Here is a 24,864-nt window from a genome sequence, read left to right on the forward strand (position 1 = left end):
TTTGAATACAACAGAGAATTTGCTGTCAGATTCTACATTGCTGAGGGTGTTTGGCTAGGAATAACTGTTAAATGTAGACACATCAGGCTGCAGTACCTCATAGTCACTCTCCAAAAACTCATGCAGAACCATTTCATAGATCAGAGGTTTCAAAACTGGATCCCGTCTTGGCAAGTAAGGACTAATTGCCTATAGGAACAAAGAAAAGTAAGTGTCAGAAAGGGAATGACATGTAACATCTCAGTACACTGATAACAGAACAAAAAGAATTCTTGTTAAACAAAAATAACAAAGTTATGCACAAAACATGGCCCTTGGTATTCACTGGAAGCCTATATATCGTATTTTACTTTAGGATTACACACACTGGAATTGTGTGTAATTACACACATTTGAATGTGTGAGATTACACACATTTGAAAGAATTTTCATTTGAAAGACAGGTGGCAAGATACTAGTTATGATAGGAGAATCAGCCATTGCCCTTAGAGAAGTCTGAATATTTACCACTAGTCAGTTAGAAAATAAAACCCATAAAAGACCTCAGAAGAAGAATGTTTTCAAAATCCATTTTGTCAAGTCTTGGCCTTGTAAAAAGGTATAAGGATTCATTAACTGAAAAATGCGTACTTCTGATTTATGACCTACTGTGGGATCACTACATTTTATGAAGAGTTATGTTTTGCCAGCTATTTTTACATACCCAAATGAAAATTAATTTAAGAATATATCTCTCCATGAAAAGGGTGAAGGCATGTGATCTGTTACTCTATAGGAGGTGATAAGGAGTTGCATTCTGGCAGGCAGGAGATGAGAACCTGCCAGAATAAATCAGCTCATACCCTGGAATTTCAGCACATCATCTTATTAGCACTATTAGTCCATGCAAATAGAGGCCAAGATTATTACCACATTCCAAAATAAATCCTACTGCTACCAGCAGTGTGGGGACTTTGGGGTTTGTAGCCAAAGGATCAACACTGATGCAATTACTCCAAATACTCTGTGATGTTCCCTTTTGCCCACTACTGGCACATACCACAGTAACATTTTGTTACTGAAGTTGCTTGAACAAAGCAGGAGAAATAACATTTCACTACAGTTTTTTTTTCAGTTTTACAGACAGCAGTGACTATTCACAACAAATTCTCCTAGTATTTAAATCAAAACAATATCCTAAGTTACATATTTCACTAAAGCCTTCCATTTGTAGGTGAGAAAGGAAGTACAAGTAAAAGATCAATAAAAAATGACTTTGTAGAAATTAACAGTTCATTGCTTGCAGGAGACCTCTTCTCTCCATGTGCTGTTTGAGCTTGGCCAGTCTGTGAAATGTAGTGCTGCCAATATCAGCTCCCACCATCTGTCACAGAATTAAACAGTTAACTCACAGCACAGTCTTGCCAGCTGCCCTGGGGAATCATATTCCTGACTGCCTCAGAAAAAGTCTCTTCTGACCATAAAGAAAGCAAGCTGGACATCAGCTGGAGACTCAAAGGCAGAGTAAAATCTCCCAATGGCTGTTTTCATTCCTACTTTCTACCTTCCTGTCACCTCCTAAATGAACAACCTCCCCCAACAGACTTGCAACACTTGGCTGTGGAGCTGTTCAGAGGTGCAGTTGCCTTGCTGTGTGGGGGCCAGGCTGCCTCAGGAAGGAAATCTCTCCTGTCCCAAGTCCCAGTGCTTTGAAGAAAAACCACAGCCACCTCCTGCAGTTTGGCCACCAGGCTCCGCAAAGACTAAGAAAAGCATACAAGGTATTTTTAAGCCTTGGCACAAAGGTGAACTAAGACCCAAGCTGGAGGTTACAAATTCTTCCATTTTTTTTTTTTTTTTTAAGCTGCAGTTAAGGAGCAAGATCAGACAAAAAAGCTGTGCAATCAGAATGCCCTTGTACCAATTCTTGAACCATGTGCTGAAAGTCACTTTAAATAAAAAAGGGATATTATACACAGAAATATTTTCTTCCTTTGTTTCTTCTTATAAGCTGCTTACAGACTTTACTTCAAGAGGTATAAGGATGAGTTATACAAGAAAGCCCATGTAAAAGTGGACATGATATAGCCTAAACCAGCTCACCAATAAACCCAAACCACAATTATTGATTCCTCAAAGGATATCTATGAGATGAAAGGGACTGTCTGGATAGTGCTGCTCTCTGCTATGCCCACTAGAGTCAGGTGAAGTCTTTCAAGTGCCCTCTAGCCAATGTTTTGGTCGTGAAAGCACTGCTGTTGCTAGCTGATCATCCTGAACCTCTGCTTGAAAGTCACTGCTGTCGCACTGCCAACAGAATGGAGCATATCCCTCATGCCACAACAGCCAACAGTCACAGAGTTTGGCATCTTCTTTGAATCCATTCACCTTCCTCAGCTGTTTGAGCTGAGACATTGTATTTTATACTGAAGTGACTTGAGCACAAGCACGTAACTCCCTCAAGGTACCACAGCTGGAGTAAAATCTTGAAACGGCCTTAACAAGGTTTGCTAGAGGATATTCACTGAAGACATGAGAGGTGTCAAGATACCAAAATGCAACCTTTAGCAGCCAAACAGGACCATTTAGTACAGAACACTCAAAAATGCCCTAAAGCCACATGCAAACAAACAAGACACCCCACAGGCTTTGACACTGGGGTATCACTAATCCCTCTGTAGGAAGGAAAGTTTAAACCTTTAGTTTTACTATCACCTTAGCTATTGGCAAATCATGCTAGATTGGAAATGTCATATTTCAGGCAACTGCATATTTTAATATGCAGTGCAAATTCTTTTAAGAAAATTCCATTTTGAAATAAACTCCGTCTCCAAATCTCCAATAGTCTTCTCATCAGGGCTTAAAGCCATTATAGGCCAGCTACAATATGGTGTGTAATACCTGCTGGTTAGGTAAATAGCTAAAAATTCCAAGAAACACACAAGTGATCCCAAGTGTTACAAGAACCCCTTCATTTAGATCTGGCTTAAGTTAGTTCATAGCTCATCCTTTATGATACTCATATATCTTTAGGATTTTGGGAAAAGTTATATGGGATTGAAATAGTACAATAACACAGGCATTTTCTAGAACTGCAACTTGATGCTGAATAATGTAATCTTTTCTTTTTGTAAGTTTGAGAATTCTTGGGCCTGAGCCCTAAAAAGGAAAAGAAGAAATTCTAAAGGTTGAAAACAATCAACTGTTTAGAAAGTCAGTAACTGAGCAGAGATGTTTTTCAGCAAACCTGCAAATATTTTTATATTTTGCAGTCGGCTGGATGACATAAGGAGTGACAAGACAAACATCCCTTCCAGACACTTGCATCTAAAAAAACCCCAAAAGGACAAAGAAGCAGTGTATCAAAATTTCACCTGTACCTGAACTCGGCTCCTTTATTGGACTGAAATAAAGAAACAAAAACATAGGATTTCATCTTCTAAGGTGGCAAAGAATGCACCAAACCACTAATAAGTCATACAGAAGGCAAGGCTGTTCTTGCACTGGAGTGGCTCTACAACAGAAGTCAGACATTTCTGAAATTCATAATGCTGAAACACTTTTGGTCTTTGAACAGAATTAAATAGCTCAAAGCCAGCAAGGGACTGCGTGCTGTGAGATCTTAATAATATGTCCTTTTTGGCTCATTGAGTTTGAATAGGAAGACATAAAATTCAGAAGTAAATGTACATGTGCTATCAAAGGGAGTGTGCATAATGTTTTCTACTGGTTTAGCAGTGACAGTACTAAAGCCCTATGTCCTGGGCAATTTATTAACTGAGAATCTCACATTAGATGTGTACTGTTACAGTAGCTGGCTTGTGACCAGGGAAAACACGCAACAGGGCAGACTGCTCCTCTTTCTTGCCACCATTTCTAGTACATAGCATAGATCTTTGCTGTTGCTTTGCAATTCTTTGACATTTATAGTTGTGTATCTGTTGTAAGAGAACTGGATTTTATAGAATGACTGGCACCCATAGAGACAATTTTTCTTAAGAGTTGAGGTAGGATTTTCAGGACATACCGGAAAGGAATGAAAAGTAAATGGGAAAGATGTATTTAACTGTGAGCATCTTTGTAAGTAAAGGCCTTGGCGTGGGTCTTCTACTTGGAGACTGTCAACAAGTAAAAATACGTAGCTGAGTACGTAGATATGCTATGCCTCCAATCCTGTTTCAAAGTATGTTAACACATACACATCAATCTGAAAGACAACTGCCTAGAAACAACTAAAGATCTGGGGCAGAAATACCACAATAGGGCATTAAATGTGATGCTTTAGATACTTAGTCAAAACATGCAGTAAGCACAGCATGCAAATTATTTGAGTACAGACTCAGAAATTAACTTACCTTAAGCTGACCTATTTCTTTAAATTTATAAACTTCAAATTCCCAGAGTTCTGTGTTTTTGCCAAGAATTTTTTGGCACTTTCTGGAAGGAAGATGAAAGGAGAGAGAACAAAAATAGGTACAGAGAATAATACAAATGTGACAGCATTACTGCAAGGATTCCTTTATTCTTCTTCTTATCATGACATTTACTCAAGTGACTTATTTTGGCAACCATTGCTTTCAGCAGAGTATGCCAGATTCTCCTCGTTTCAGGTCTTAGAATTTTGTTGCACCCAAGATGACTAACTGCTTATTATTCATTCACCCTTAGTGATTAGGGCCATATTAGCTCTCATAGAATCATTGAATAGTTTGGGTTGGAAGGGAGATCAAATATCATCTAGTTCCAACCCTCATGCCACAGGCAGGAATGCCACCCTCTCGATCAGCTTTATGAATGATTTTTTCAAATCTCAGTTGAGAAAAATTGAGCATTTAGAAAGAAAAGCTTATGCTTACACATACATGAAAACACAAATCTTGGGTAATTTCTGATCCTTATGTTAGATACCCATATTTGACAGTTTCGTTTATACCCACATAAAACCAACTTATTTTCTGATGGTCTTACACGTAATAACACACTAATAAACTTAGTTTATCAAAATCCAAAGAAAACCTCAGTTTTGAAAATCTAGTGTGACTGAAAAATCAAGGCTGACTTTCAGAAATATGTATGTCTCAACTCCAGTTCAAGTTTACAATAACTTTTAGGTCACTACAGGCAAGAAAGTACAGGGCACAGAAAAATACATCTGTATGCTTTGAAACTTCAGAAACTCCAGAACAAACAGAAAATCAACATCCCCAAATACTTCAGAATCAATAATTGTTTTTGCTTTTTCCCCATACGCAGACACACTTTATCCAGCAAAGAAGATCTTTAATACTAGGTTACCGAGCAGCCAGGTCATACTCTCCTTTCTCCACTAGGTGATTTACATAGGCTAAGCCGATGTCCTAAAGGGAATAAAAATAAAGAATTAGTTATAAAAGTTTGGGAGTGAACTATTTGACAATCACAATAACTACCGTAACAGCAATGCATATGGCTGGAAAGTCAAACACAGGGCTCTAAGTGGATCCCCCGATTCTCCTTTATAAGTAGGGCCCACAGAACAGTCAACACATAATACCTGCATAGGCCATTCACAGGTTCAAACTGAGGTGCTCTTTTAAATAATTCTCATAAACTCATTCATGCTGAGAAGACTGTGCCACCTTTCCTTACTAAGGATTGTTCAAAACACATAGCTGATCTGTCAGTGCTTGCATTAGTTAGTTCAAAAAGAAAACCACCAGCCATTGTAGAAGGCATGCTCTTTGTCACAGCAAAGTTTGCAGAGAGGGGCAAAAAGTTGGTTGACAATATAAATTCTAGTGCTGCTCAGTAAAGTGCAGGAATTACTGAGAACTTAGCAAGATTATTAGGTATTATTACATACTAAACTTCTCTTCTCAAGGGTTCATTACACATGTCAGTTGTAAAATTTTTCTGGTAGGAATCTAACATATATTAAAATTTTGGCATGGGCCTTCTGCTGTAATCTCAACATTCATGTCCATGTTGACACAACCCAGTGTACTCACTGCATAATTTAAGTATCATATCAGTAAAAGCACATTGTTTCTAGGAAAAAAAAAAGGAGAAAAACGAAAAACGAAAAAACAAAGCTGAACAATGAAAAAGAAGTCCTTGTTTCTTACAAAAATAAACATTTGGGTCTTCTGAGGCACAATACTTTTTTTATCAATATCAAGGACAGTACTGACTGGAGCAGAGTATGAACAGAGGTATGCAACAACTTCAACTAGTCAGACTACTAAAAAAGTCAGAAAAGACTTTATATTCCACTACAGGAACAACCTTTGTATTTTCAACTTCACCATTCTCAAGAATGAAGATTTCTGCCAGCCTCTTTCTCCTACGTACCAGCTCCCCAGTGAGCAGAGAAGACGTATAGTAAAGGAGCTGTAGATCTGGTTGTTTAGGACCTTTGCATTCTGCTCAAGAGGTGCAGAGGAGCAGTGATAATTACTGCAATCCAAAAAATCCCCAAGGCCACCAGATTTGTCAGGTGGTTCAGGTGGTGTGAATGTGGTGTCACCTGGCAGTGAGAGCATGAGTTGTTTTAAATCAGTATACCACTAATCCTTCACTTAGGGCTTAATGCCAACATTTTATTCCCTCAACAAATTCCATTGGCTTTTGTATTAGAGACCAAACTCTCAAAAACTGCTTGTATTTCACTGAATTTCATTGTATTTTGTAGTGTGAACTTCTGCACACCAAAAGAAAAGCTGTGGGGTTTTTTGGTTTGGGTTTGGGGGTTTTTTGGGTTTGGTTTCTTTTCCCTCCTAATGTATTGCTAGGACCCCCTTTAACAAGTTTTTATATCTTTCACAAGGGTCACAGAGCAGCTGTGATGAGTGCAAACTCTGTGATAGGTGATGACATGCCATTACATCTTGATTCAACTTCTGGACTATACAAGAATAAAAGTTTTTTTAAGACACACTGATATACAGCATGCATATCAGTAATTTGGCCCAAAATTAAAAGTTAAACACATCTTCTAACACTTTGTACAGATTTAAATTTAAAGCAGCAGCAGTACTAACAAAATACCAATATGTTCACACTGAGGTCAATTTAAACAAAAACAAACAAGCAAAAACTAAAATTAGTGATGCTTTTGTGGCTATTACACTATCCTCCCTTTTGTCTTAAACACAGATACCCTTTGTTGCTCTGTGAAAGGGACTATAAACATGGGAAATAACTATACATGAGAAAAGGAGCTTAACTATGTAAAATAATGAGAATTGGAAAGCAGAATGAGAGAGCTACAGATGAAACTGCAACTGAATTTCAATAGCATTTAAAAGATCTTCCAATTGCATCTCTCAAACTCTTGATAAATGTACCCTGTCACATGTACCAGGTAAAAGTTTAAGAGAAATGTGTCACTCCCCCCACAATATCTATTAGTGCAATACTGTCTGTTACTTGAAACAACAGTAATTTAATACAAAAGTAAATGTAAACAAAAACCCCATCAGAAATGCAATTCTCTTCTTTTTAATGTCAATAGCACCTTTATAAAATCCAGATCTTTCCATGCTTCACAGACTAACATTCCTGTTCTGTAGCTGAAACCCTAGGAATCGAATGTTAGTTGGAGTATGCCTAACAGTTATTGCCTGGTGTCATAGAGAACAGGGAATTTGTTTGTTGCATCTCACAGCATTCTAAAAGAAGGCAGACACTCTGTTTTAAATAGAAGTTTTGAGACTTACCAAAATCTTGTGCTTTTTTATGGTTTTCTGACTGATCTCAGCTGCCATCAAAGCTTCCTATATCCAAAAGGGAGTAAACAGAGATACTAGCCAAATACACAAACTTTCAATACAGAAAGCTCTAGAACTGTATAAATCAACTGTTTTTCAGAGCAGGGTATTTGAAGCACTAGAATTTCTAATGCCACAGTTGGATGAACAGCTTTGAATTCATACTCAAACAAAAGCAGTCAACCAAAGAGAAAACTACTTTTATTTCCATCTAGGTTCATTCCACATTACTATATTGGGATCAAATCGCAAGATTACAACAAAACAGACAATGCAATCACATTCGATCATTTTCAAATAAGACCCCTTCACTGCCAAAACCTGTGAAAAAAATCAACAGGAAAGGGGGTGAGAGAAGGCTACCTTCCAGTTCCAGCCCAAACGTCTTCTCTAGTCAGAATGATTTATGACTTAAATAGTGTCATTTTCTGCTCTTCTACTTCTTTTGAATGTACAGAAACAAAGCTGGCACTCTTCCAAATAAAAATGAAACCTTTAAGATACATCATAACACACAACTATCTACTACCTTGAATGGCTTTCATAAAGGCACATGCACAGCTGTCACTTGCAAATTACTGGAGTCTTCAGGGACCAAATACTGTGATTTACATAAATTGCAAAACTGCACTCATCATACAAGTTTGCTATTCAGATGCAAAAGCATCCACAGGGATTTAAACAAATCTGCATGAGAAATATCATGATTGTATTAACAAAAGGAATATGTACTGAATGGCTTCCCCACGTTTTTTTTTTCTTATAATGGGTACCCAACAAATAACACATAAGTAAGAATTTGCAAGTTACTTTAAGCACCGTAATAAGCACCGTAACAAGTGTTCTCAGTAAACAACCGCAGGACATTAGAATTCAGAACACTGGGTGCATGTTGATATGGTATGTAAGAATTTATTATTATTATTGTTTTAGGTCTTCAGATATACACACTTAAGCACACCAATATTTACACAACCAAATACTGAGCTGGTTTTTTTTCCAAGGGAGCTGTATACCTTTGTCTTTTAATATTTGCTCTGCTTGTTTGTGAACAACACTACTTTCAGCATGAATACCTACAGTTCAAGCCCATAGTATTTTAGTTTTAAAAGCTTTAACAGCCTAGGTAAGTAACATGGAGCAACACCCAATACCCTAACACAACCACTTTGTTCTATAGTGGAAGCACTATGGAATAGGAAAAAATCTCATATTGCCCACCAAGACCCCCTCCTTAGCTGGGATAGACCTAGAAAAATATCCACATAGCTCATTAGTTAACTGTTCTGCTGCTTTAAAGCCAAAACCCAGCTTTAATAATTTTCAGTGACAGCTAATACATTTCACATCTGATGATGAGAGCAGTATTCACAGCATCTAATTCAGCTACCTCACTTGGCTGCAATTCTGACTAATTGTTTCAGAAGAAGACTAACTCTATAGAGAGATGGAGGGATGTATAGTTAACTCCCACTCTTTACAAGCATTTAGTCAATGACTGTAGGAACAGAAATTATCCAATCCAAATGACCTAAGAAAGTCCATCATCCTACTCCAATTTCCAAACCAGGAAAGTCAGAAGAAAAGAATTATGTTAAAATTACTTCATATTTCTTCTTTTCAAGAAGCCAGTCAATGTGGTCATCTTGGTCCCGCTCTTTAGCCACAACCACATCTCTTGGGCTGATGATATAAAACAGTGATTCACCTTCGGAATACTCTGCAAATGCATATACAGTTTTATTATTATTATATTTTCTTTAAGTAAAGCTCTGCTTTTTAGTACACCCTTGAGGAGAATTTAAAAAGAAGAGATGCAAGGAAGACAGCAAGGCTACTCCTGCAGAACATGCTTGTTTTGGAAGCTGTATTCTGCAATAAATTAGAACTGGTTTAAATGGCAAAATATCTTTCAAAAAAATCACTACGGCTTACTGCAAATTCTGATTCATCCACTATGTGTAAACTTTATGATGGTTTAGAACCCATTGTGATACTTTTAGAGGACTATTACACTACATAGCCTCCAAAAAACTTATCCTTCCCATCAAGGTCAAGGGCATCAAAAGCATAAATGATAGATGCCATAACCCCTGGGGACACAGCACATCATTACAGCAATGCATTTGCAATGCTGTAAGTTAAGGTTATATGTATAATGCATTTTCTTTTACTATAAGCCTTTATTTTTGAGTAAGCTCAAAGAAAAAGTATTAAAAGGTAAAATCAAACACAGAAGATAACTGTTCTGAATAGTTGTTATTTCCATAGAACCCATGAAGAAACACCAATATTCTGTAGGCACAGGAAAGAAAACTACCCCCCATCCTTCATCTGTATCTATATAGACATACAAATACATTCCTGAAGTGATAAGCAACTCACAAAATAATGCTTGTCTTAAAGCCATTCAAAACATTTAGACTTGTCAGATGAACTAGAATATTCATAAACCACAGAATTACAACTGTGGACATCAGTGTTCTGCTTCGAGACAGGTATAAAGAAATCTCAACTCTATTGATAGCAGCACAGATGTTTTTCAGGTCAGGAGGAGATATACGATATTTCTAGTGGCTTAAGGGCATAGATGTACACAAAGAGGTCTGCCAAGTCTATGATTTGAAGCATGATGCCAGAGAAGATGCTTAAATTTCAGATTCATGGATTTTAAAAGCCAGAGGAATGTTTCTGTATAACACAGGCTATATAATCTTCATCAAAGAATTCCACATCAGCTTTGCCATGCATTTTTCTGAGCTACAACACATAGACCAGAAAACTATCCCATCTTTAAAAGATGGCATATGTTGTGAGAGGGCTTCATCTCCCTGTCTGTTACATAATTAAACCTATCTTCTAGGTGGAACTTGCCAAAATCCAGACTCTATTCACTCTGGTTTACCATTCTGGGGTCCGTTACATAGTGACACCTTCGTCAGTACAAGGAAGCTAAATAGCACAGTGCCCCTTTTAAGCTAATTCAGGTACATCTTACTACTGAAATGACATTTATTCAATCTTTCTCTCTAAAAAAGCTTTTTCAGACACCGTGCCACTCATTTCACTATTCTTGAAACCCTCTATCTAAAAAGACCTTCTATGTATTGCATGTTGAATAAGTCTCCATCAAAGATACTGCCTTCCCTGGTACTGGACATTACATGAGACATACATTTCTGCCTTCCCCAGTATGTCTGACTTAATACATGGTATTAAAAATTATGATATTTAAATACACACATTTTCATGTGACCATTTCTTTTGGATTTCCACTCTACATTTCAGCATCATAAGCAGTTACAGTTATTCAAAGGAGATCACATAAAAATGAAAAATTAGGTTAAGTCCTCTCAAATCGAGTCTTTTTTAAACATGGTATGAAAATAAACCAAAACAATATTGGGAACACCTACCCAAATGATAATCTCGACATTCATTTTCCTGAAAGCCTCGTACTGTTAGTGCATCAGAAGAAATCTCCTCACAGGACTCAGGTAGGGGTTGTACAATATCCAGTCTAGGCCTTGCACAACACTCAACAGCCTAGAAAAATGACAACATCTTAGTTCCATCCGATATGATTTACTTTAGCAATGCCAACTGGTGGTCATCTACAAACAAGGCTGAAATTCAACAGCTGCAAACATTCACAAAGATCCATTACTTTGCACTGAGTACTCAGCTGCAAATCATACAAGTTGAAAAGCTTAATTAAGTCAAAGTCCAAGACTACCCTATCTACATTTTCTACTTCAGGTTGTGAATTATAACAAAATACAGAGTGAAAGAGCAAGGACAGATAGAAAGAACACATAGAAAGTGGATTTACACAGCTCTAACCTACTCATTCAGCAGCAGCACCACTTTGGTCTTTTCTCAATTTAACTGTTCCATAAAAAAAACCCCAAAAGTAAATAAACAAAACAGAAAAACTTTCAAAGCAAATCATGAGTTCAATGCTGATCCAATTTGTAGGAAGCTGTTGTTTGAAAGCTGTGAAATCAAGTGTAGGAAGACCACTGTTCTTACAACGGAAGAGTATTTGTAGTAAGCAGTGCTTCTGCTGCAAGCTCAGGCAGCTCAGGCTCCACAGAGCCAAGACACCAACAAAGGAGTTCCCACCACAACAGACACGGTGTTCCTTCCACAGCTATCCAGAGAACTGAGAAGTTAGCAAAGTTCAGCTATTGGAGTTTGTTTAAAAGGCTAATTAAAAGCAAATACATGAAAAAACCTCTTTCCTATGTTCTATTAACATTATATCACCTGAAATTCCCTTTTCGTCTTTCTTTCCTGAAGCAATTAAAATGACTTTAACCCTTATTGGTCACTACCTCTTTTATACTAGCTCCTTTCCTGTGCTACTTTTTCACTAACAGTGGCTTCCCAATTTCCTCGCTCCCTGGCATTTCAATCCACCTTTTCCTTCCCCTTCCTTATCCCATTTCTTTGCTTTCACCGACTCTCCCACACTGGAGGACTACTGTGCCGACTCTCTTGGGAAACGCTGCTGTGACATTATTTTTCTCCTTAATATAAATAAAGAAATAATAATCTGACATTCTGAAGCAGAGCTAGAAGCTAACCCTATTGATTTCAGCAGGCTTGAGCATTTGTTTGGACCTACAGCATTTCATTGCCTAGCAACTTGTGTGCCCAGTTGCTTAAGGTTACTATGGTGATGGTTGTCTAACGCAGACATACTTATCAAAGAGATGATCAAGAGCATCTGCCATTCTCTCACCGCAACTTCAAGGATTTCCTCCACTGTCTTGCCTTTTATTTGGCAATATGAAATAAATGTCGGAGACAGACACAGCACTCGCCTGCGCACAGTAAAAACGACTGACATGAATTCTAATTTCTACCCATCTACGCACAGATCTGGGTGTACACAACTAAAGATCTTAAAAGGAAGGGAGACAACGATGCCACTTGTTCACAATCATGCATTCCACCCTGCAATGACTTATTGCTCAAGTGGATCAACTTCACTACTCTTATTTCTTCTGAGATGCAGTGTCAGCAAGCTCCTAAACAAGATTCTTCATTTCTTCTGGTGCAGAAACAGCAAGAAGAAAGAGAAAAAAGGAAAGAAAAAGGGGGTAGGGGGGAAAGAAGGAAAAAGGAGCAAGAAGGACTAGCTGGAGACCTTCTCTGCCTTCTGTAAGACATAAGGGAACCCAAACATGATTTCTGAAAGGTAAGTACATTAGTCTTCAACATCATCTCCACTGACCTTGTTTTATAGGTCAGAGAAGTTTCAAGCACTGTTCACTACCAGCAGACTACAAATTTTTTCTCAGATATCTGAGTGACTAGTTTAAGGCCCAACTCACAAGTCAAATTAATGTTGTGAAGAAAGTCTGAGATAAAAAAAGATTACCGTTTTGTCTGAGATCTCTTTTACATATGAAAGTATAACAAGCTGGTCGCAGATAGGTGCAAGTCCACTGATGTAGAATTCGGTGTCGAATTGGAAAACTGAAATACAGAGAACAGACTTAAAAAAGTGAATATATATGAACCTCTACCTAAGAAAAACACACAACTGATTTTCAGTGACAATCAACAGCATGAAGCAGCACTTCAGAGAAATAAAGACTCAATACATATAACAAACCCAGTTGGATCAGATGAAAAATTACATTTAACAGATTAAATTACATTAAAGCTTGCAAGAAGAAATGTTTGTTCTCTGGGATATGCTAGAGATGAAACATTTGAAATGCATGTTCAGCCTGATTTTCAGTAATTACATAGAAAAAGGAAACAAAAGCAAACCCAAACTCAATAAGATAGCCAATAAGTAGTACAACTTCATTGGTTTGCATATTCACAGCAAGTCCATGTGGCTATAAGAGAATTGCACCTGCTACATCTATTGGTATGATATATGAAAACACAAAGATCATTATTTATTTATCATCACTTTAAGCATCACAGGAAGATTTACAGATATCCTCATTCCAAAGAAAACACACAGTTGATAGTACCTTAGTACTTTTTCTTGTTCGTAAAACTAAATATATAATTTCCTAAAAGCGGTCTTGAAATCGAAACAGTTAAGTGATGACTATTTCAAGAAAGAAAAAGGGAATGTTGAACTGTATTTACAAAAAGGCTCCGCAAATGAGACACCTGCCACAGACCTCTGCTATTTAGTTTTATTCTGCTGGATTTACAGTGCACCCCTTTTTGCAGGCTTCTCTCTCATGGGGCCCAAAACAGGAATCATCCAAGTGCTTATATTTGAAAACCTTGTAACTATATGCTTTTACAAAAATATCAGATGCCTCATCCTTTTCTCCCAAAACATAGCTTTAGGAGAATCTAAGCAGAAGTAGGAAAAAAAAAGTTTCCTTCCTTACTGCTTAGCACACTACATTACTAATATCTACTGTTTATTTGAAGTTACTAATTATTTTAGCAAGGCAAAAGGAAAATGCAGTGTAATGACACTAAAAATAAAGCTTATTTTCTTGAGCGAAGATAATAAGAAGGAACAGAAGAAATAATCATCCTCCTGGCAAAGGAGAAAAAAATACAGTCAAGTAAAGCACATATTTGACACCTGTCTTTCAATGAATAAGCAAATACTGTTTTTCTTTTAATGACTGCTGACACTTCAACATCATGCGGGGGACCAAAGTACAGCACAAAGACAGAGCACTCAACCCATTCTAGGAGAGAATAGGTTCACATTTGTAATCATGTACATAATTATTTCATTCTAGCCTGCCAGACTGATGAGATCACTTTCACTGTGTCACATGTTGCTCTCAGTGATGATTTTAAACAAACCACATCAGAAACAACTACATATCTTATTCACAGTTTACAATTTAGTATTTGGCATTTTAAAATAACATGGAAGGCAGGAGGAAAAACATGGAAAAGAAAAAACAAAGTGAAATCCATAATACTATCGAAGAATCAGTACAGAAACCTCAGCTTCAAAGAAAGGCTAAGAGAAGGCTCTCAAAGGCATATAAAATATTGTAGTTTGTATTTGCAGAGGAAAACTCTCCAAATTTGTTCTGTGAAACAAAAAGAAACAAACAAATGAAAATCACCACTTCAAGTTTTGTTTTTAAATAGAGTTTAGTTTCCTTGGTTTCACTTTCAGCTTTCTTTCAGCTCATCCTTCTCAAGAGGCCTTGTTGAAATACAATGCTCTAGAGCTCTGCTGCTTGAACAAAAAATAACTGGCATAGACAGTGCTTCTTGACCTGATAAAAACCTCTGATGCAACTAATCAAAAAAGTCTTACTGAAAAAAAAATTACAGAAGTTATAGCTGCACAGATAGTTTAATTTGACTTACTCTCTGGACATTGTGTTGTGATCAATAGGGGGAAAAAAATCCAGCAGAAAGGCACTGCAGAAATGTTGGTAATTTGAAAAGGATCCAAAATAATTAAAACAAAGGTTGTATTGAAGTAAACAGGAATGACTGATATATGGCCATGTGTCATATATGTTTATGCCTGTCATAAGAGAAGATGGAAGATATGCTGACAGTGGATCTACTCCATGTTCAGCATCTGTGTAAGCTGTCAAACAAATTAACAGGAAGCAAAAAGAAGAAACCTGTAAATCTTCTTTGTTGCTCATTAAATGAAATGCATGAAATATACCAAACAACAGAAATAAAACAGTATGTGCTACATTTTTTACCCAGACTCTATAAAGCCACTTCCCCTGGGAATTAAAGACCCACACACATGCAGTGAACTGAAACTAAAAGGAGTCTGTTTAGTCAAACCTCAAAAAGCAGCTCCTGCTTTTCCACAGCAGATTTATAAAGTACAATTCTGGTTACAGTCAGAGGGTTTTGCCTTTGATTTCAATGGGCACAATGTTTCAACATGGCCTTTTGGAAAAGTAAGCAGGAAGCTGAACCAGCATGCAGAGAATTAACAGGAAAATTAATGTATGGAGAAAAAGGAGAACTTTTTTTTTTTAATTCCATATAATGCATGAAAGAAATGGAAAAGCCAACATGCAAGTTAATTTTTAGGTAGGCCACTTCTATGTGAACAGCAGTAAGACCACAAGACACCATCAACTGGCCCAGATTACCTAGAATTATGATGCATTGTTAGTTCCTGGGGTGATGCCACTGTGCATTCCCAAATTACCCTTTAACCAGCTACTTCAGGTAATACATCTGCAAAATCTGCAGTCTTTGCTATAGACCACAGTACAGTATACCCTTAAGTGTTCTCAAGATGGTATCTCCACCACCGGTGCTTTTAGTGAGCTAGGTAACTTATGCAAAACAAAATACAATACAAAATGGGATGCTTTGATTAGCTATTATATTATGGAGTTGCATTTGACATAAAATATAAAAACTTTTCTTGTTTTTTTTTCAACAGCATGTGACTTCAGTTCCAACTAGAGAACAAGAAAAGATCTCACATAAGTATTACTTAAGCTTCAAAGCTGACTTTCTGAAAAGCTCTTTTTTCCACTGAACTGATAAAACTTTGTTAACCAACTGAGAAAATATTGAGACTTGAAGAATTCTGGGGCCTAGAAGTTCTTAGGTTTGAAGAAAACAAAGTCAAAATATTGAAGAATTTTGGCTCGTTTTATGAAGAAATTTGTAAATTATAGGCTTGGCTTGTGGCAAAAGAGATGAACAACAGTATAAGTAGAATGAACTATATAACTAGGTTCAGTTTTTCCTTTTTTTTTTTGTTTTGGCTTCTCAGAGTATAGCAGACTTGCTTTGATGAAATATTTGCATAAATCACCATATGAAGTTAATTTCCTGATCATCATTTAAGCTTTATGTTCTGTCTATATAAAGAGACATATGTTGGTGGGGTAGATCCCAGTATCTCACTTTTCAAAAAAGAAAGTAAATATTCCCATGTTTTCTTTTCAGATTAAAATGTGCAATCTCAATGTGTGATGCTAATTTGCCATGCACTTATGCAGCCAATTCCTCACAAAACATACAGATGTGCTGTTACAAGCATGGCCTTAAAACATGTAATTTTTATCCCAGAAATATGCCTTGTGGGGACTATGGCGGAATGCAATGGGAGACAAGTGCTCAAGAGACATTGCTGCCTGGTTGCTACCTGGAATTAAGATGATACTCCTCAGATAAAATTTGGGCAAAAATAAACTGAATAGGAAGTCTCTAGTCAACTTGAAGTCTTTTACAGACTTCCAGCATTCACCTCTATTTTCTGCTATCACTAACAATCTGAGGCAGAGAGAAAGTACTTCTCCATAGAAGTATACAAAATACAGACAAAGCAAGGAAGACTAGACAATCCATTTCCCTTTGAAGGCATTGTATTAACTGAAAAGTGCTAATTAGCTATTTAGCAACCAGTCTTCTCACAGGCTCCAGTTGAGGAAGGCTTCCCTGTTTGGACAGAAGTTGTGCAGCATTACAGCTGTTGTACTCACTTCAGGAGTGAGCACAGAGGTCAAGCACTCTTCAAGAAGGATCGCAATAGCATTTAGTCCACATTAAGCCTGTAATTCAATACCAATACTTTCTAATCAATACACTACTTCACAGTGGTAGCTGACAGAGCTAAACTGATAGGATCTGCTCAGCTAACATACATTTAAAATAGAAACATTCACTGGAGTTTATCTTTGACAGTGAATGAAGACATACAGAGGTAATGAACTGTAGCAGAGACAATGGAAAAGATTACTGAAGAAAAGCACCATTAATATACTGAAAGATGTACATAAAATTAGCAATGTCACACAGATCTCAGTGCATGAGACCCATATAAGTAATTTATTTTCTCTTATAGATAATCACAGCATTATTTTCTTTAAAATAAAGCAGGTAGAATAGTTCAGTGGTGTAACTTTCCCACATTATGGGCTGTCTGGTTTGGCATCCCAGTAGATACCGTAATTATTTGCATCCTTAGAATGAGTATAGCTATTTCTTAAGAAAGAAATGGAAGATCAGAGGGTACTTTGTTAAACAGGATCCTACAGACCTAACTTGCAATGCAGGAAACACTCTATTTCCTTATTCACTGGGCTGCAAATTTCTGAAGAAACATTTATGATCTACCAATGCCATCACAGTTAGCTATGATACCACTGTGAAAAAACCCCCCACCGCTAAACACAACAAAAGTTATACTGTGTTAAGGGTTTCATTTTTCCTAAGTATGTTGACAAGATGTTATGAATCAAAATATCTGAAGGATATTCTTGCCTTCTGTAAATTCTTTACAAAAGTGTATCAACTTAGGCATCCACTTAGGATATTTGTGGTCTTGCAAAAAAACTATACTGGTTGCTGCTCTAGTATAATACTAGACCTTCTAGCTATGCCTTTGAAAAATAAAGTTGAAATGAAATAGAAATAGATGTTATGTCATGACATACTGCTGTCAAGAAGACCTTCTATGTGACTATATCGAAGGCTATTTTAATTTATACTGAGACTTGAACAAATAATGTCTCTCTTTTTTCCCTCCCAGTCTAATACCCAAGTTCCAATAAGTGCTCCTGACAGCATTTGGCAGAACCACTTCAGTGCTTTGACCTAAAACCAGAAAGAAAAATCTCAAGCTCATCATTAACAGGTTAAGTGATATAAAACACCAGTCCTCGAGAATACAGAGAAGACTGTAGACTAAAAATTTTAAGATAAAAAAGTTACTTTAATGAAAATCTCTATCCTTCATGTCTACACCTAAATAGCCTTATTTTTTTTTTTAAATGAAGTTCCAATAGACAGTAATGTAAGACTAGCACTCTCCATGTAAACACATTAAAGCTGGAGTAGAAGTTGCTTCTGTTCACTTGTGACTAAGAAAACAATGCCATTTAGTTATTTTCTAAAACCTACTCACAGGTACAGAAAACATTATATATATGATCTGAGATTCATGACTGAGTTTTTTCTTGATAAAATTCTATCAAATATCCTAGAATTCCCCCAAATCTTCGTTCGCGAAGCCTAGCCATGACGTGATCCTAGAATTCTACTATTAAATAATATTTTTGGACTATGTAATCTTGAACAGGTCTCAGTTAACTGTCTGGCATGCTACCATCTCTCAGTATCGAGAGTCCTTACAGAAATTAACAAGTCTCCTAGTTGATTTAGAAGCTATTTTAAAATGGTCCTTTCCTGAAATCAGAAACCAGAGTATACAAACACTCATGCCATGCACCATTCCAATCTGACACGAGTCAGATTCTTGCTTGAACACAACTATCTACAATCTCATGTTATTACAGTCAAGGGAGCACCAAAGTTTACAAACTGTTGCTCGCTGTGATCTGCAGAGTCCCAGAGGGCCTGTTTATCTTCCCAGCACTATTTGTTCATAGATACTTCCTTTCCCCAGTAGATGCTTCTGAGGCCAGTTGTTATTTTTTATTTACATCTCCACTTCCCTTCCAAATTTTCTCTGAATTCCACTTTACTTAACAAACATATTTTGTCAAGACCTTTTCCATTCATCAGCAATAACGAAATTTATTCACATCACATTAGCTAGAGACAAATAAGAAAGCAAAGGAGAATATTGAATTCAGAAGCCAAAAAAGGAAACAAAAAGAAATTTAAATTAATTTCTTAGAACTATACCAGAGATTTTAAGAAGAAAAAAGAGAAAAAAGTTACAAGTGTAGTCAAACAACACATAATGAAATCTCCTTACTACTACACCGACCATCAATCATTTAACCAAGACGAAAAACCAAGTTCTCTGAAGGAATCTGTATGAAGGGAAAGTTAAGGCATCCACTGTTCACACAAGTATCTCTGATTTTAGATGATCACAGAACTTAAGGCTCTCTATAAAAAAAACCCCAAACCTCACACCTATGCAAAAGGGCATATGACAACCTCATCAACTAAAAATGAGGTGACATTTATGTTACAACTACGTGTTGCCTTCAAACTGTAACAGTTTTTTCAGGCTAGAATGTGAAAACAGACCTTTAAAGCTTATATAATTTTGAAAATGAGTGTTTTCATACAACCATACCTATTTCCACGTAGCGGTTTGGAAGGTCACGTATTTCACTGGCATGCCGTTCTTTTACTGAGCAGATCTAGGAAACAGAGATTCAGACCATTACGATGAACGAACTGCAATTCCTAAAATGATACTAATGCTGCCTCAATAAGAAAAGGAATTTCTGGGACTCCTTGAACATGCATTACACTATTTTGAAAAACACAAGTTGTGAAACAGTGATGATGCATCACTGATAAAGAAAAACACATGGGAAAGTTGTGTCTGTAGTTCACAGCCCTATAAATATTCTGGGGGAGAAGAAGGATGATGTACCACACAAGAGAAATCTGAAAATACCTGCCCACTATGATTTCTTCATAGAAGCATATATGTGAGTTTGATTTTGGTGTCTTCTCACACTTTGCATCTCATTACCTTACAATTTTAGTAAGAGTTTGCTATTGCTACTCTCAGTAATAGGAGAGTATGTACATATAAATGCAAATAATCAAAATGCTGTGAAGCACACACAAACACAAGCAGGACGACAGATGCCAAACTTAGGACAAACCTCCTCATTTGTAAAACTCTAAGTTTAATGCTCCAAAAGCTTTTTACACATCACCTACCCCACTTTACCCTCCCTTTCCATCTATTCCTACCAAGCACTTTTAATTTCCCACTGTGCAGTGATGCAGCAGTCTGTTATTAGAAAAGAGCTAACAGGCTTGTAACAAACTCATGTCATGTGCTGCTCTGAGAAAATCATAGTCTGCAGCACACAAGTTCAAAATGCCAGTGCCCTGCTGAAAGAGAACAAAACCCAAAGCAGTCTGTCCTCCCACTCCACCTTTTTTTTCCCATGGTTGACCAAAATCATGTGGCTGTTTTAGCAGTCACAACCTCCTCAGCCCCCAAAGCAATCCCCTCCAAAAATACCTCATGATAAGTTGCTCCTCCTTAATGCTAATCAAAAGAAATGAATTCAATAGCACACTACAAGCTTTTAAAAGAGGAAATCTCTTCAAGGCACAGAGGAGCGAAATGTCCCTGACGATTACATTCACTGCATGCTCACACACAGAGATCTGTCTGACCGGTGGGTGTCTGTCACTCCTCCTTCTCATAAGGGTCACTCCAATGACATTTCTAAGGCAGTAGGACTTCTGAACACTGTAGTCAAACCAAATTCTATTTTTTTCGATTGTCTTTGCTTTTCAGAAATAATCCTCTGTTTGTCTGTGATAACAGCAAGCATTTATTACAAAGACAGGTAGTTGCACCTTTACTGAATTTCCCCAGCCAATAATCAGTGTTAAATTATCCTTCCAGCAAAGGCTGCAGGGATACATATCTGGGCGAAGGCTTATGTCGTCTCGAGGCACATTGGTAATTCTTTGCTTGGAGATCATATCAAGTATCTTCACGCCCTGAAAGTTTAAATGCAAGAGAACTTTATTATGTATGACAAACTCCTACTCACCATTTTGTACCTAAGGCAGCCAGAGCAGTTTACAGCGTAAATTTCAGGGTAGGGCTAAGTGTGCTAACAGAAAAAAGTGTTGATACAAAGACCCATGTAACCCAGAGGGTGACAAAAGGAGCAAAGGGATCAGAGTAATTTAGATATTTTAAATTTACATGCCAAATAAAAAGACATAATAAGTGAATGAGTGACAGATTAGCAACTTTAGGCATGAACCAGTTTATTTCATGGGTTGGTGCTACTCCTGGAGAAACAAAAAAAATCTCAGCTTTTTCACAAAAGCCCCTGTAGAGACACAGAAATTTCCACCTTGAAAAGAAAAGAAAAGCAACTGCTCATTAAGATAAATGAATCCAATCTGTACTTCTCAGGAAATGCATTTCTACTCTTATATTAAAATAGAAAAGCAAGCATATTTAAACAATGTGTGGTTTCGTATGCTGTGCTTTTTTCACTGCGTCCTCAGGGAATCTCCTAAACTAACAGAAAAAAAAAGTTTAAAAAAAGAAAGATTAAAGTCATTTGAGAGACAGAGAAAAAAAAAGAGTCATTAATCAGATTTTTCCATGCCACTTAGACAAGGTGAAGCTATAACCTTTTCAATAGCAAAATGGAGATTAATTTCATGTTATGTAATGACTTGTTCTTAGTAATTTAAAACAAAAATCTCCAAAATAAAATATTTCTTTTCTGCTCATAGGGCTTAAAGAACAACTCTCAGAATCACAGAAAAGAAAATGGAAAGGATCTTGAAAGGTCAGTGTCCAGGATGCCACGCTATGTTAGTACTTTTCTAGTGACAAAAGTGATTTAAAAGATTCCTCTGTCTGTTTCTGTTCCCTGCACCGTGAGTTTCTGTGTCCCCAGCTGCACAGATACAACTGTTTGAAAGTCAGAGTCAACACAGGGTGATCATGGTCTAAGCCAGGTTTTGCTGCCTTTTTCTTTTTGTTTAATCACAAGGAACAGTAAGTGGTATGAGGGTGGTTGAAGGGTTTTTTTCACTGAAAAACTATGGGCATGGAAGACACTCCTATTGATTTCTCTTCAGTTAGCAGTCATCAAGGTTTCAAAAACAAAAGAACAACAACTTGCACATGGCATCTGCAAAGTACAGAGCCCAGATCTTTGGGTTAACATAAACAAGGAGCTTATGTTTTGTGTTTTCTATACTTATCTGATAAAATTTCTAATCTTGCTTGAACTGCATTTTAATAAAGTTGCCTTTTATAAATCGTTATAAATCCTAGTACTTTGTCTTCAAGGATCATTTTCAGGTAAAAGTGACCCCATATCACAACTTCTGTTTTTCTACAAGGAAGCAAATCTTACATGGGATAGGCTACCTTTAATGTTTAAAGTGCCTTCCCAACCAACAGTGTAGAATCCTCTATAGTTATAGGTTGCTTAATGTTGTATGGCCAGTCTTCGCAAGCAAAGATTTGGGAAAGGTCTTTACCCTTCGAGCCTGTGCAGTGGATTTTTTAGGTGAGACACAGAGTACGCTGAACTGAGCCCACCCTTTAATCCTGAGGTTCATCTGCCGGGGCCGAGCGAGCTTGGACGGTGGCAGCGAGGTCCTCAGGACGTAGGTTTGTTTAGAGTGACCTTCTCTTAGATGGATGGCCTTACAGGGCTGACGAGCTCCATCTGCCCGGGGGGAGTTTCCCTGACCAGGAATCGAACCTGGGCCGCAGCGGTGAGAGTGCTGCATCCTAACCACTAGACCACCAGGGGGCCCCCTGTTTAATGTAATAAGTTTTAAATAAGAGTAAGTTATTTAGAGTTATAATATTGTGATGTAGTATGCTGTTTGTTTAGGTTTATTTGCTTAGCATGAGTAGCTCGATTTTTTGAAGTCTTAGGCAGCAAACTGTGAACTTACACCTAGATATGCTTTTTGTTGGGAATTAATTATTTTCTTCTTACTAGCGGGTATACAGTGCTGTGTTTTGGATTTAGTATGAGAATAATGTTGATAATACACAGATGTTTTAGTTGTTGCTATGTATTGCTTACTCTAAATGAAGGACTTTCAATTTCCCATGCTCTGCCAGTGAGCAGGTGCACAAGAAGTGAGTAAAGGGTCAAAAGGGGCATCTGCTGCCTCTCTGGAGCTGCTTGCTGTGAAGGGACTTAACTTGAAGTTACAGTCTGAGGTGGTGTGTATGTGACTCCTTGAATGGTGAGAGAATGCTTGGGCAGCAGCTTCTCCTTAAACAGTAAGTATGCCATTTGCATAATGAACTGAAAGGACTTCCAAAGTCAACTTGACGAAATGGGAGTCAGGCAGCCAAATGCCTCTCAAGATTTGGTCCTCAGATATCTCAGTTTGTAAAACTTACACTCATTGCCATGGAAGAAGGACAAGAGGGCACAGCAGTAAACAACACGGGTTACCTGAGCATCTGATAAGCAGAATTACATTTTGCCTAAATAACCTCAGAATATCCAAAGTCTAAAAAGCTCTCACACAGTGTGCCCCACCAACCAAAAGGGCTTAAGAAAATAAAAACTAGGTAGCCACACAAAGACAGTAAGAAGCAAGACTACAAAAGATTTTGTCTGATTTTGAAAGAAAAAGGTGTAACACAAAACCTTACTAGAGGATGGAGGAAATCTAAAAAAGGTAAAGGGGAAGGGAAAGGCCAATAACCAAATATATTAATCTTTTGGAGGGCAAGTTTCATTTCATTTTTCCTTGAAAGATAGGCCCTGACCATGGCTTTTCATCTCTGACAGATGGCTCTCAATGTTTTATTAGTATTCTGTGTTCTGATGTGGCATATCATCTCTAGGGATAGCTTCCTCAACTGTCCTATCCATCCCCAGCAGATTCACCTAGAATACATATTTTAATTGTATGGCTCTGAAAAGAACAAAACCTTCAAAAAAGCTAATGTGTCAATCAAACCCTCAATGAAGCTTCCATTCGAATAGTTATTAAAGGTAAGCAAATAAACAAAAGTCCACCTGCAACAATTTTATATCAAAGTTATAAAAAACAACAATGGCTTTAAAATATTTTAATAAATGCTTCCCTTTAGGATGGAATAATAATAGAAGGAAAAAAAGTTAGTGTTTCAGAAGTACTTTCACCACATTTAAAAAAATACTTTGGAATTTAGACATGGTACACACTTAAAAACATATCCCTCACTGCTGAGCTTTAAAACATGGATCGTGACCCATCAATTAGATATACAGTGATAGGTGAAATGCAACACTCAGAATGAATGCAAAGGTTTCCTTTAAAATACAAATTACACTTAGAACAAAAGGCGTCTATTTTCTCCTAAGTCTAGCCTTTTCTAGTGGCCTAACACAACGAGAAATTATTACTATATTTTTAAATAATCTGCAACATTAAAAGTGCACGTGACAATGTCACTTCAGTACAAATTACATAATCCAGATAGTTTTGGGTTTTTTTCCCCAGGGGTGGCAGGGAATGGAGATGTTCTATTATTTATATAAAGAATAGCTACACTGACATTTCTTCCTCAGTTTGCTTCAATAAATTGTACTGGTCAAAACTCTAATGTGCAACAGCATACAGTAATGACCATTCGCAACAGTGGTATGTAGAGCTACTTTTCCTAATTTCTTCAAAAGTGGCAATCATATTGGAGAACACTGACTATCCAGCAGGAAATTCCTGAAGAAATTTC

General features: G+C 37.2%; 1 protein-coding gene across 4 annotated transcripts in view; it reads right to left on the reverse strand.

The window, feature by feature from the left end:
* The window catches only part of VPS41 (VPS41, HOPS complex subunit), a 106,963-nt gene that overhangs the window by 21,762 nt on the left and 60,337 nt on the right, over positions 1-24,864 (reverse strand). For all 4 annotated transcript variants that reach the window (XM_017820372.1, XM_017820382.1, XM_017820392.1 and 1 more), the window contains 9 exons: positions 20,991-21,137; positions 19,735-19,801; positions 13,117-13,214; positions 11,144-11,273; positions 9,332-9,447; positions 7,677-7,733; positions 5,275-5,336; positions 4,335-4,416; positions 97-189 (listed from right to left, as the gene is read on the reverse strand). In XM_017820372.1, coding sequence (XP_017675861.1) covers positions 97-189; positions 4,335-4,416; positions 5,275-5,336; positions 7,677-7,733; positions 9,332-9,447; positions 11,144-11,273; positions 13,117-13,214; positions 19,735-19,801; positions 20,991-21,137 — 852 coding nt within the window. The remainder of the gene's footprint in view (positions 1-96; positions 190-4,334; positions 4,417-5,274; positions 5,337-7,676; positions 7,734-9,331; positions 9,448-11,143; positions 11,274-13,116; positions 13,215-19,734; positions 19,802-20,990; positions 21,138-24,864) is intronic.

The sequence above is a fragment of the Lepidothrix coronata genome, unplaced genomic scaffold (genome assembly GCF_001604755.1).
Source record: "Lepidothrix coronata isolate B3197 unplaced genomic scaffold, Lepidothrix_coronata-1.0 Scaffold3, whole genome shotgun sequence".
Classification (NCBI taxonomy): Eukaryota; Metazoa; Chordata; class Aves; order Passeriformes; family Pipridae; genus Lepidothrix; species Lepidothrix coronata.